Genomic DNA, 13,564 nt, shown 5'->3' with positions numbered 1-13,564 from the left:
GCATATTGACGATGTATAGCGACTGCAAAAATGACAAATTACATCAGTGGTTCTCAACCTTTTTGACTCCAAGGTCCCCTGTTGTCCACAACAATCTCTGAAGGCCCCATGACTTTTCCAGTTTTTCGTGATAAAGGATAAGGATTTTTAAAACTATATTTTACTCTTTACTCTAAGATTTTAGAGCTTGGCTTAACTAGAAAAATGTATAATGTATTGTATTTATTATAAAAATGCCCATGTGAGTTATAAGATATTATTAATGTATTTGAGAAAAAAAAATGTCATGTGTCAGGTTTTTTTTCCTTTTTGATTCTCACACACACACACGTTCGCGCTGATTTGCTTTGACACCTGTTTCTACTTTTCCCTAAGTGTTCACCCTTTATCTGGTGTTTGTTCTGGTAAAATCTTTGTCGGATCATTATTGCATGTCACACGTTACGTCTTCTGCGACCTTCATGTCTGAACAGTTATATGCTTACCCTGTCTTGTCTTGTTTATCTGAACAGTCTAGCATCAAAGTATTTTCTGTGCCCTGCTGTTGCTGCTGCATGTCACCCTCATTGGTTCTCTCTCCCTGACTGAGACTTCTACTCCTGTTCATCAAGTCTGCTCCAAGGGAGTCCTGTTCTGTTTTTCATCGTGACCGGAGTCTGCTCTCTCTTTAGTTATTCTCTCCAGTTCTGTGTGCATTAACGACAGACTGCCTTTGTTTATTACTTCATTAAAGACTGTTATACCTGTCATCTCTGCTTTTGGATCCTTCATTTATTCACGTGACAAAAAAAGTTGTTTAGGGTAGGAATTAAAAAAAAGCAAAAAAAAAAAAGAAAGATATTTCTTATTGTAATACTACTTTTGTCTTAAATCACGTTTAGTCATCTTGAAGTTTGCTCTTGAAGTTTTCTCACTGTTGCTCTCTTGGTTGAGAACCACTGAGTTACATTAAACACACTGTTTATGGCAGGGCCTGTATAGTTAAAATTGACTTTTGTTTATAGATAGCTACTTGAATAATAAGGTCTGGCTTAATGGCACTTTTTTTTTTGTCTTTTGAGCTGTGAGGTTTGCTACCATCAGAGAAATCAAGTTAAATACATTCAAAGGGATTACACTTTTGCAATGCATCTGGTTAAACATTCGCATCTGCGTTCGCACACTTGTGTTGAGTATGTTTCTGGCCTAGCAGTTAATACAATTCTGAATCTGGTTTCCATGTGGTTATAGCAGATAAAAATGCTCCTTAATGAAACTTTGCGAAAGACAGTCCACTGTAGATCATATGATCAACACGGTTCAAATGTGCAATTTCAAACACCAAGGGCCTCATGTGTCAACACTGCGTACGCCAGCTTTCACGTTCATGGCCAGATGTACTAACAGTGAAATTAACGTAAGAATGTGCGTTCCTCCAAGTAAACTTCATGTCTGGCGTACGTATATTTGTCGTGATTTTTGTCCGTTGGCGACTCATAGAGGCAATAAAGTGAAGTGGGAAACATTACACTACGAATTGTTCTATCGCACCACCAGCTGTCAGATATTGCTTATAATTTGTAATTGATAAATTATTTGACATATTGTCACACCAGTTTTATTAAAATATTATATTATGCAATTAAGTAAGAACATATATAAAGCATGTCCAAATTGATACAACCCGTCTAGCAATGGCAGCGTTGGCTTAACTAGGAATAAAAAATAAACTTCATTAATTCGGTCAGTAAAGATAAAAAAAAAAGAAAGTAATATTTTTATTCAGCAAGGACACATTGAAGTGACAAGTAAAAGTGACAGTAAATGCATTTATAATGTTACAAAAGATTATACGATTTCGACATCTGTTTGATGTAAGTTTTTATTCATTAAAGAATCCTGAAAATACTATATCATGGTTTCCACGAAAATATGAAGCAGAAGCACAGCTGTTTTCAACACTGATAATAATCATAAATGTTTCTTGATCATCAAATCATCATATTAGAATGATTTCTGAAGGATCATGTGACACTGAAGACTGGAGAAATGATGCTGAAAATCAGCTTTGATCACAGGAATAAATTACACTTTACTATATATTCACATAGAAGACATTTTCAGTGAAATTTCGTTTCTTGCTTGCTTTAGCCATGTTCTTGCAGGTTTCTTTTGCCAAATTGGACTAATTACCATATTTAAATTAATTTAATTGGGGTAGGAGACTGGGTGGGGCGTTGTGCTCGTGCATGTGAGCTCAATTTTACGTTAATTGGGATGTACAAAGAGAATATGCGTGGGATCCTTCGTACGCAGAGATTCATACATCTGCATTTTTTTTTACAGCATTTACAGCTTTGTCCGTACGCAATGTTTTAGTATGAATTCAACGCAAGTCTTTGTACATGAGGCCCCAGGCCTTTCAAAATTCTTGTCACATGGTTTTTATCATCACTGGCTAATGTCATGAGCTAGTTGCAGCTTTTAGGTTTACTGTTAGTCTGTTTACTCTTGGTGTCAAAACTTGGTGACAAAACTGAATGAAAGCCAGTCCACACGATTGCAGGATGTGTTTGTGGAGTAGGCATAAATCCTGGAATAAATATGCAGTTAATCAATTATTTTCTTTTAGAAAAATACCAAAACAGCATGGTGTAAGCGCGTTTGTATTTCTAGCTCTATTGAAAGTAAAATAAAGCAAAGACAGTAATGAGTAGGACCCAGGAAGAGAGTTTGTGTAAGGAACTGGCAGTGAAAGGAAGGGGCGGGGATTGTTGTGCAGTGGGCGGGACTCACCTTCACACACTCATGATGTGGGAGGAGTCAGAGTAGTCAGCAGAAGGGGGAGGGACCAGGCTGGTTGGGGAGGCAGGGGAACTGGGGACGCACTGGGCTGCAATGCAGTGGAATCATGGGGGGAAAATATCAAAAGGAATGTATGCCATGAAGCAACTGAAAAAGGATTTGTGGGACAGAGAGGTGATCATATACGGTCCTCTCATGGAGCCACAACACAGAAGGTAAAATGAATACATGCTAATTGTATTTCTGACTTAAAACAATATAGAATAAAATGAAAACAATATGGAATAAAATGAAAGAAAGCTATGAAGGAATGTCCAATGCATGATCCTAAAATTAGCATGAATTTGTGCATTTTGGCTGCTTTTAAAAATCTTAATCTAGCAATTGAGATCAAAGGCATGTTAAATTGATTATATAAATTATGTTTGTCCTCTCTGCCTTTGTCAATTCATATGTGTTCTGATGTTTAACGATTTAGTGAAGGTAACAGACCTGAATATATTCATAGTCATTAAATTCTAGAGCAGTTTCCCAGTGAATCGAAATGGGATTAGACAGTGTGCTTCAGTACAGAGGTCACACATCTAGATGTTATCTAAAAGCTTCATTAATATATTGCAAATGCAGATTGTGATAATAAAAATAAATCACATTATCATTTCATAGTTCAAAAAATAGCTCTAATTAAAGTGCAACCTCAGCACTGAAGTGTGGTGAAGTGTGCATTGAGGACATTGAGGAGCATGTGACATTAGAAGGGCATGAGGGTCAGACAGTGATCAGACAGTAGGGGTCACAGTTCGCCAGGCTCCTCAGGGCGGCAGGCTTCCTCACCGGAGAGCAGCCGGCTACGGCGGGACGCCTCGGCGGCCAGCGCGCAGGAAATCTCGATGCGTTTCTCCTGCTCATGAAGCTGCTGCTCCGGGTTACTGGATCCCTCCACCGGCCCGTCCAAAACTGGCACCACATTTTGCAGGCTGGAGAAAAGACAGATCATCCATTAATATATACAATAAAGAAGATATATTTCAAGTTTTCCTAAGAGGAAATACTATCATGATTTTCTCAATGTTGTTCCAAACCTATTACCTGTTATATTTTCCAAAGAACACAAAAGTAAAAAAAAAAAAAGTAAAAAAATTCTACATGGTGTGTTCTTGTACTTGTATTTTCACAGCTTGACCTTATTTTAAAAATTTGACAGTCCCATGTTGTTTGGCAAGTGCTGCGTATGGTTTATGGCATTACAACAAATGGGTTTGGACCAGACAGAACAAAAACAAAACGAAGGTTACTGGGTGTGCAGTGGATTAGGACATGATGTGTATCATACTTTGATTTGGCAATCAGCGTCTTGATTCTTTCAACTTTCTTCTGTTTTTCCCGCTGCTCTTCTGGGCTGAGCGGTGTACTGGGCTCGATGTCCAAGTATCGTTCAGGGATCAGGACTTTATTTGGCATTGACAACTGGAGAAACAATGACACAAAAGTACTTGCATATCCTTCACATCAGCCATTAATAAACAACTGTAAAATTGCTGGATTATGTAAAAAAAACATTGTTGTTCAAGTGCAAATCAGTGCTGCCATGTGTCCTCTAGTCTAACCTCTTTGTTGAGATCCAGGTCGTAGTGTTCAGGCTCCACGTGTCGTCGCAGGCGAGCAATTTCTTGCCTGGGTGACTCCACACCACCTCCCCTCACGGCCGCCTCGAGATCCTTAATATCCACCTCATCAGCTGTTACTCTCCTCCGCACCTGGAAAACAGGAACAACAAGTGGCTCAATGCTTAGCATGACTTAAAGTACACTGCAAAAAAATCAATTGTTTTCATATCTTGAAATAATTTTATTTGTCTTACACCAGTGGGAAATCATTTCATGTTTTAAGCATATACTTTATGGCAGTGTTTCCCAACCCTGTTCCTGGAGGCACACCAACACTACACATTTTCCAACTCTTCCTAATCGATCACACCTGAATCAACTCATCAGCTCGTTAATAGAGACTCCAAGACCAGAAATATATGGGTCAGAAAAGGGAGACATCCAAAATGTGCACTGTTGGTGTGCCTCAAGGAGCAGGGTTGGGAAACACTGCTTTATGGAACCCAATTATTATTAGATATGTAATATATCAATTTACTTAATTTACTACACTCTTAAAAATAAAGGTTCTTTAATGGCATCTATGGTTCCATGAAGAACCTTCAACATCCATGGAACCTTTCCATTGCTCAAAAGGTTCTTAGCGCAAAAAGTTTCTTTAGATTTTTAAAATGTTCTTCACACTAAGACACAAAATGGTTCTTTTAACAACTGTTCACTGAAAGGTTCTTTGGGGAACCAAAAATGGTATGCCATTGCTACTTTTGGAACCTTTATTTGTAAGTGTATAGTAAAGTCATTTTATTTCAAGTGGTGAAGTGTCTAAATTAACACAATTCAATATGTAATAAATCTGACCCTTATAAAAAGTGGGGGTAAGAATTCAACTCAAAAGCATGAGCTACTGGTAATAAGATGCACTGGTAACCAGCTAGCCTTGCATTAACTCGTTAAAGAGTATGACTAACCACTCTGTAGTTAGTTGAGGTTCTGAAGCCATCGATGTGCTGGTTGCTGGAGAGGTTGAGGCTGCGCCTCTTGTCTCTGACGGAGCTGCTCTGATTTCTTCGTATCCTCTCGTTCTGTTCCTCCACGCTCATTTTCGACTTCACTTCTGCGGGGAACACCGCACTCTTTGGCCTCTCCTGGGACACACATCAAACACCATTATAGGCTGTATTTACAAAAGACTACTTGTAATGCCACATAGTCCCATTCATACTGAATCTAAACATATAATTTGGATCTGTAACCAATTTATGTTGATAAAACTAATGGGACCTGCAATATATTTTATAGTGCATTATACTTTATCATAAAATGTATATCTATTGTTGAAGAACTTTTACATTTAACATAAACAATTTACAGATTTAACCTACCCTGGAAATGTGACCGTTGGACACCTTCCCATTTCTCCGTTGGACGGCATCAGAGTTGTTTTTTTCTTCTGAAGGCGACTTGGTCCTAGGTGGAACAATTCCAACTGCGAGGAAAAAGTCAGTTATACACTATATTTTAGACAGGCGCCATTGTAAGGCAATAACATTTAGTTGGTTCCTAGGTTTATCAGTTGGCCATTCTATAAGCATTTTAGAATTCATCCTAGAATTTGGGGATTTTAGAATTTAGCTTTGTAATACAAGATGTTAGATTAGTAATGTGTATATTTTAAATATTGGTCCATTTTTTTGTTTAAATTGTCCTTAAATTATTTAGTACTGATGTTTCATTGTAACAGCAAAATAATTCAACTGTTTTAGGAAACTGTAATAATGCTAAGGTCAATGAACAATAATACTAATATTCCAAATTTATCCCCAACTTCACATGCTCAAGAAAGGTCAAGATTAAAAATGACAGTCATTCTTCTTACCTTTATTCTGGTTGGATAGCCGGTCTTGCTCTGTCTCAAAGTCGCAGGTCTTTTCTCCCTGTGAGTTGTAGTTGTGCTGAAACAGAACATAGCAAATATAAACCCTGATAAAAATATCCTAAAGGAATAATTGCTAATGGAATTTCTGTCATAATTGAAACCAGCCACCCCAAAGGATCCTGACAGGATAAAAAAAAAAAAAAAATCCTCTAAGAATCATATTGAGAATCTAGTTGTTCAATCTTATTTGATTCTTAGCAGATGCTTAATCTGATCCAGTTAGATTAGATTCAGATTTTGATTTAAAAAATGCCTTCCCATACCTACATTTATCAACTAGGGAACCATTTCCCACAAAACCGCCCCCCATTTAGCACAGCTTTTAGCAATTCATTATCCTAACAGTTTTCTTAGCATAGAGGAAAAAAGTATGAAAGAAAAAAAACAGTCAGCATGGTGCACAGTGGGGGCTTCTACAGGTTGCTCAGTAGCGTGATGGATAGCATCCTGTAAATGGATGAAGCTGTTTGGGCGAATATGACTATACGTAAAAGCAATGGAAGCATTTTTACAAACCACAGCACTGATAAACGCAACACTAGAACTGTCACAAGCAAGCACTAATGGTTACTAAAGACAAAAATGGTGCAACTACACAAGTCTGTATATGAGGGAACTTGAGCTGTCTGCCAGCACACACACACACACACACACACATTAGAGGGCAAAATGGGAACTTTTATGGAAGACAAGCTACTCTATCTGATTCATTTATTCCAATATGTTCTATATATTACAACAGATGTTATATTTGTGATGGCGTTTGGTTTGAGATAAAGTGATAAACGACAAAATGATAAATAGTAAAAGCAAACAGAGATGATATTAAGTTAAATAGTACAGCAGAAGGAAAGGGAAGTTATCAAGTTAATGAGTGAGCGTGAAAAGGAGATGTTGTTGAGGTTGCAATAATGATGATGGAAATGGACACAGTGGAAGTATGATTCCTTGTTCTCGTAGTGCGGCCGCCTTCCCGAGGTACCTTTCTGCTGCGGAATTCTTCCTCGTTCTTGTAGCCTTCCTGCTGGATGCCTGAATGGGGGCCCATACTGCGCAGCCAGGCATTGCTGTCTAAGGGGAGGGGAGGGACGGAGGGGGGGAAGGACTGGGAGGACTCCAGGGGCTGGTAAGATTTAGGAAGTGGAGGTCTCGGAGGACCAACCTCCTGTAGTGGAAAGGCAGGAGGAAAAAAAAACAGGGAAGTTGGGAAAAGAGAGTAAAGTTTACAGAGAAAAGGTAGTAAGCAGAAGGGAAAGAAAGGCAGGGAGGAGGAGAGAAGAGAAGGAATGGAGAGAGAGACCACTGCATCAAGAGCGACTAAGCCAGGTGGAGGGCGGAGAGAATCATGGGAAGCATATAGGCATGGATCCCTCACCACAAACGCTAAGCAACACTGACCTGCACACGACCCACACATGTACTTTGCATTTTGATAAATCACTGCTAGCAAAGGCAACTTGAGTGAGTTTAAAAGGTTTAGGTCATTTGTTTTAACATGGAAATCCTTTGTGACCTACAATTTAAAGTCTGAAAATGTGCAGTTCAGTCAGGGGCTGATTTTTCTGAATAAATGGTATGTGCTAGAAGCCAGAAAAGGCATAAAACTCTGGGTATATTTTGGTAACGTATCACTGTAGGAGTGGTTCGCCTATGAATACTAGCAAACACGCACAACCAAACGTTTGAGAGTGACTACAGCTAAGTAACAACAAAAAACAGAATCATACAGCCAGAAAACAGGTATTAGACACAGAAATAGTTTTTGAATCCCATTTCAGGCCATTTAATCATTATTCAATTACATTAATTCAATTCCTGATTAAGCTCATTGTGCTTTATCTTATGCTAACAAGCTAATAGAGTGCAACAGTGCCCGTCCACATTTTCAGCAGCCTTGGTTCCAAGAAGTTTTTCGTTTAGGAGTTATAAGCCATGGACCAAACCAACCGGCTGTACCGTTGCCATAGCTGGTTGGTTTGGTCCATGGCTTATAACTCCTAAACGAAAAACTTCTTGGAACCAAGGCTGCTGAAAATGCGGACAATGTTTCTGTTTTTCACTAGGAATTCCACTATTGAGCGTGATCATTTAAAAAATACATTGAAATAATGCAGGCTGATGGCTTCAACAAAAACATATACCGTTTATTTACAAACTTCCCAATGGACAAAATAAATGGGATTTTTTACTTCAGTAAACCCACTGTTGCACTCTATTATGGAATCTTTTAAAAATAAAAGTCTTTTGAAATTATTACCTCCATGGCATTCGACTATGGTTAGGGGTTTTCTTTAAATGAGCCCAGTACAGCAAATATTAATTATTGTGAATAAGGAACAAATCATGCTGTCCTGAATAAACAAAAATAGCAAATCCTTCTAATGTAAAAGCTAAGTCCTATGATCAGCCTTGATTTAATTAGGGGAAACAGAATAATTGAATATCCCCTTCTTCATTTAAATGAAATGTTTTGTCTTCAATGTCTTTCATTGAGGAATAATGGTGTGTGAAATACCTCTGTGGCCAGCTGTTTAGTGGGAGAGGCGTGAGAGCCAGGGACGGGAGAGAAGGGGCTGAGAGGACTCGTCAGACTCACTGAACTCAAGGGACTTGCAGGACTGTTTGTGCTGAAGGAGCCGGATGCTCCACTGGCTGCTGGAGACAGAGACAGATAATAGAGTTAAGGACCTATGTCAGGACGTCAAAACTAACCTAATATTCTTCCCTGTAATGTGCTCCACTTTGCTGCTGTTGTATTACAAGAAAACATAATCAAATCATAAAACTAATGATGTTTTTCTGTGTTTCCCAATTACTTAGCCTGTTTCACAATATATGCACAAAAGGTATGAAAGGGCCGCAGGATAAAAATGGAAAATAAAGATTTCTAATCAAAAATGTCTGATTTATTGTATTGAGAATTTCCTTTTAAGTCGTCATGAAACGGAAGTAGCAATAGTTTTTTTCTTCTCTTTTGTGACGTATATCCGAGTGAAACGGCTTCTCGAACAAGAAAAAAAAGTAGGAAGGGACTAGATTTTGCTCCATCAGGAATTGATTGAATCGTTACAGGTTGTCTCAGGCAGTTTTGTGAGGCAAGCATTAACCTCTTAACCGTCTCCAGAGCGTCGGCGCACTGAAGCGTTTTTTTTTTATTTAGTTCAAATATACTATCAGATTTAATGTTATACCTTGACAAACTATACATCATTAAAAAGATATAAGACTCAAGATTCAGTATTTGACCACTATTGTATTCTGAGAAACTTATAGTGACAGTTATGTCTTAATTTGTGTCAGGAGTTATGAAATTAAAAAATGAGTCGTTACCTTTAATATGAATTATGAGCGTCAGCTGGTCTCATTCAGAAAAAAACTCCCGTGCGATCGTCATGACAGCGCTTGACAAAACAACGTCCCTCAGGGCTTTTAGCTCAAACATGTGCAGATTTGGAGAAATATTGATAGATTCTCATAGCTTTACATCAGACTTCTATAGACAGGAATAATATTTATTGAATTTATACCCAAATGCGTCGATGTAATCATTTTGAGCGCTGTATACTCTGTACTGTGTTATCAATTCATCCTGAAAGTGAGGGCGCTGTTTGCACATAAAGTCCATATATGGATCACATGAAGAAGAGCCATAATCATGTGACATTCAGGAAGTCCTGCCACAACAAAGCTATCCGAGATCGCTGTAAAGTGCAGATAAAGATGTTTTGAAGACAATAAACATGATTGCAATGATATTTGATTTACCTGTGTTCTTCGAGTCATGTCAGGTATTTTCATAATAATTGATTATATGTATAATGTAATGCTAATCGAGATAGACTTTCAAATTGTGCAGAATACAATAAAATAATATATTTTCTATCTGATTTTTTTATCTGAAGCCAAATCAGATTACAGAAAGTTATTTAAAACACTCGACTTGCGCTATAAAGTAAGTTTGGAGAACAAACATAGTTTTATTCTCATAAATTGTCGTGTATTGATGGTGTGCTAAGCTAACATGCTAGCTAGTACTGAGCACCTGCTACCTTACTTCGGTGTAATTTTTATGATTTTTTTCTAAATAAGAATGCTTACTGAAATGTTTCGTTTTTCAAAAAGGGCATTTGATACAGTTTCACTGTGAAGTGAGAACTTTTATAAAATAAATGAGGGATTGAAACAGTGTGAATTGCTAGTCGTTAGTGATTATAATGCAGACAAAAGAAAAGCATATTTAGAGCAATAAACTGGCTGGAGAGGTATGAATATGTGCAGGGGAGACTGAGACTGAATGGGGCTCGTTTTTGCATCACAAAACAATAGAGGCAATAGACTGAATAGATGCTTATAAGAAAACAATAAACACCAGTCTAATCAAAATAAAGTCATATGACATGATCTTGAAAAACATTGAACTAAATACAGAGTTTTAGACTTATCATCTTCAGATTTTAAATATAACATGGTTAGACATGTGGCTTTAGCTGCAGTGCATTTCTAGATTGCTACAATGCCAACTTCAATTTTATTTTCATGAAGATGTTTCATAAAAATAAATGTATAATAACTTTACAAAACTTTGAAGCTATTTATAACTATTTTTTTTCATTATGACAATAATTAATTCTACATTTACAATAAACTTCCAGGTGTCAGCTTTCAAATGAGATCTTACTTGTGCTTTTAGTACAAAGGGTTCATGAACTGTATCTGTTTCAGTTTGGGAATGCCATATCTGGGGATTTTTCAAAAATGGGCTTGAAGCTTAACAGGTTAAAAGTAACGTGAGATAAGTAATAAGATTACTTTTTTCAAGTAACTAGTAAAGTAACGCATTACTTACTCAAATAAGTAACACAAGTTAGTTTGTTTTTCCATTTATTGACTGACAACTCTCTTGTCCCCATGTTGAGAGAAATTGGGAATAAAGGTGTAGAGGTGTTGTGTGCGCTGTGTAAACATGATGGTTATTGTAGTTCTAGACTAAATGCGAACATGCATTTACTTATCTCACTTGCACAAAAACTGAAGTGAGATGCACAAAGATTCAGTATTCCTTAAAATAAATAAAAACAGTAAAACTCAGAATATGAAACAAACCTGAAATAATTAAATATGTTAAATAATACAAATATACTTTATGTATTTAATCTCACTTTATTGCCCAATGTCTTTGCTGCTGACCTTCAATGATCCCATTGAACCATACTAATAAGCAAAAATGACTTCAGATAAGAAAATGGAGGGCAGGGACTTGGTTCTATCCATTGATTGTTGATTGGAAGGAGGACGATCTGAATGTGAACTTTCAGTTAATTGTAAGAAAGGTTTGGGGTTTAAACTGACTAAATGATTGGAGAAGTCCGGCGTACGTCACCAGAGAGAGGTCTGACGTTTCACCGGAAAATCCAGTTATGACATTTTGATTCAATTACAAGCCAGTTTTACTAAATGAAACGTATTCATGGACGCATTTAGAAAAATAACAACAGGGTGAATTTTCATCTCATGCCAACTATAATATTCTTCTTCTTTCTGACCAATTTTTTGCTGTTATTAATGTTGCTGAGAGCAGAAATAAATATGCAGTGTTTATGTGTGACGCCACCCAGTATGGAGATCATCTGACCTCTGTGTTTGGCCGTGTCCGTTCCACGAGACGGGTTGTTTTTGTGCAGCCCCTCCAAGACATCCTGAACCCTCCAGAACTCTTTCTGAATGTGCCTGTGTACCAGCTCACTCTGGGAGGAGAAGAGATTCTGTTAGACAAGCTATTCATTGAAACCGGAAAGACACATGCATTATTGAATAGTGCCGCCAGGATCATTATACAAATGCATTTTTATTCTCATTAATAATTAATAAGAATCACAAGCCATTCAATTATTGATTGCACAATTCATTTCCATTTAAATAAATGTGAGCAGTCCTTGCATTTGCATTACTAGCCAATAAATTTAGTATACTAATTAATTCTGTATCATCAAGGTCACATTTTTTACTATGATAATGCCCATATCACACCACCCATGATGGATAAAGGTAAATCAATCATGTGAAAATGATCATGCTGAATGCATGATGCAAATGAGTAATTGCATGTGCCCATGAATAAATGATTTGTCTAAATGAAAAGACGGCAGAAGTCATTAAGGGTTTGTAGTGTAAGAATTCAAGGTTTTCAAGTAACTAATAATGATGTTGAAAACATGAACGCCGCTAATGATGATGATGACAAACGTGGAAATCAATATACCTGCCCTCCAGCGTTCAGCTGCTCCCAAAGGTCACCATGGATGCTGTTCACATCATCCTCTAGTGCCTCGAACTCCATTCGGGTGGTGGTCAGGGCCTGTAAAGAAACATGCAAAGAATATTTAAAAAAGATCTATTTTCAAATTCATACAATTTAACATTTATTTAATCAACAACACTAGCTTTGATAATGTGCTAATGTGTTTTCATGAAACTGTTAAATTGTCTGTTTTCTTACACTGGAGGCCTGAGACAGCTCTCCTCTGATGTTTATCAGCTTGTTTTGTAGACTCTCCTTCTTCAGCTGAAGTTTCTCCATAGCCAGCGGCTGGTTCCTGTACAGCTCCATCTCCTGATGTGTGGCCACCAGCACCCCCTCTAGACTATCCTGGAGATTGCAGAAGACATTCAAGTAATGTTTGGTTTAGTATTTTTACATTTTATGGTTTAAGTACTATCATTTAATCAGAAATTACCTTTTCCATTCGCAAACGATGAACTACAGTCTCCTGCTCTTTCACAAGACGATTCTGCTCACACAAGCGGCCAAGTAGTTTCTTTAGAGAGACCAAATGAAAGTTCAAGGGTCTGTTTATGTGAATGACAATGATTTATAAAGTTATAAATGTATGCACCAAAAATGATGTCTTTGATCATACAAATTGACTTACACTGGTTTCAATCTCATTAAGCTTCAGTGTGGGATGTAGGTCACCGTACACATCATGAAATTGAGGCACCTATAACCAGATAAAATAAAATGGAAATATTAGTGAAAATTAGTCTTCTGAATATATATACACTACCAGTCAAAAGATTTGGATCGTTAAGATTTTTTTATGTTTTTAAAAAAAGTAACTTCTGTTCACCAAGGCTGTTCATCATTTATTTGATAAAAAAAATAAAAACTGTAATATTGGGAAATATTATTACAATTTAAAAACATCTTCTTTTTCTATGTGAATATATAATAAGGTGG

General features: G+C 37.2%; 1 protein-coding gene across 15 annotated transcripts in view; it reads right to left on the bottom strand.

Moving 5' to 3' along the window:
- plekha6 (pleckstrin homology domain containing, family A member 6) overlaps positions 1 to 13,564 on the bottom strand; it is a 154,707-nt gene that overhangs the window by 74,829 nt on the left and 66,314 nt on the right. For 11 of the 15 annotated variants that reach the window (XR_008809379.1, XM_056269844.1, XM_056269837.1 and 8 more), the window contains 14 exons: positions 13,257 to 13,325; positions 13,062 to 13,142; positions 12,824 to 12,973; positions 12,587 to 12,682; positions 11,960 to 12,071; positions 8,843 to 8,982; positions 7,310 to 7,492; positions 6,268 to 6,343; positions 5,774 to 5,877; positions 5,360 to 5,536; positions 4,392 to 4,541; positions 4,118 to 4,251; positions 3,619 to 3,761; positions 2,776 to 2,872 (listed from right to left, as the gene is read on the bottom strand). Coding sequence is in view for 14 of the 15 variants with exons in the window: in XM_056269844.1 (XP_056125819.1) it covers positions 2,778 to 2,872; positions 3,619 to 3,761; positions 4,118 to 4,251; positions 4,392 to 4,541; positions 5,360 to 5,536; positions 5,774 to 5,877; positions 6,268 to 6,343; positions 7,310 to 7,492; positions 8,843 to 8,982; positions 11,960 to 12,071; positions 12,587 to 12,682; positions 12,824 to 12,973; positions 13,062 to 13,142; positions 13,257 to 13,325 (1,710 nt within the window). In the remaining variant the exon portion in view is untranslated. The remainder of the gene's footprint in view (positions 1 to 2,775; positions 2,873 to 3,618; positions 3,762 to 4,117; positions 4,252 to 4,391; positions 4,542 to 5,359; positions 5,537 to 5,773; positions 5,878 to 6,267; positions 6,344 to 7,309; positions 7,493 to 8,842; positions 8,983 to 11,959; positions 12,072 to 12,586; positions 12,683 to 12,823; positions 12,974 to 13,061; positions 13,143 to 13,256; positions 13,326 to 13,564) is intronic. The other 4 variants (XM_056269841.1, XM_056269840.1, XM_056269838.1 and 1 more) reach the window with 3 other exon arrangements.

Source organism: Rhinichthys klamathensis, unplaced genomic scaffold (assembly GCF_029890125.1).
Source record: "Rhinichthys klamathensis goyatoka isolate OS25496 unplaced genomic scaffold, OSU_Roscu_1.1 h1tg000291l_1, whole genome shotgun sequence".
Taxonomy (NCBI): Eukaryota; Metazoa; Chordata; class Actinopteri; order Cypriniformes; family Leuciscidae; genus Rhinichthys; species Rhinichthys klamathensis.
Note: the sequence above shows the minus strand (reverse complement) of the source record. Positions and strands in the feature narration are given on the sequence as shown.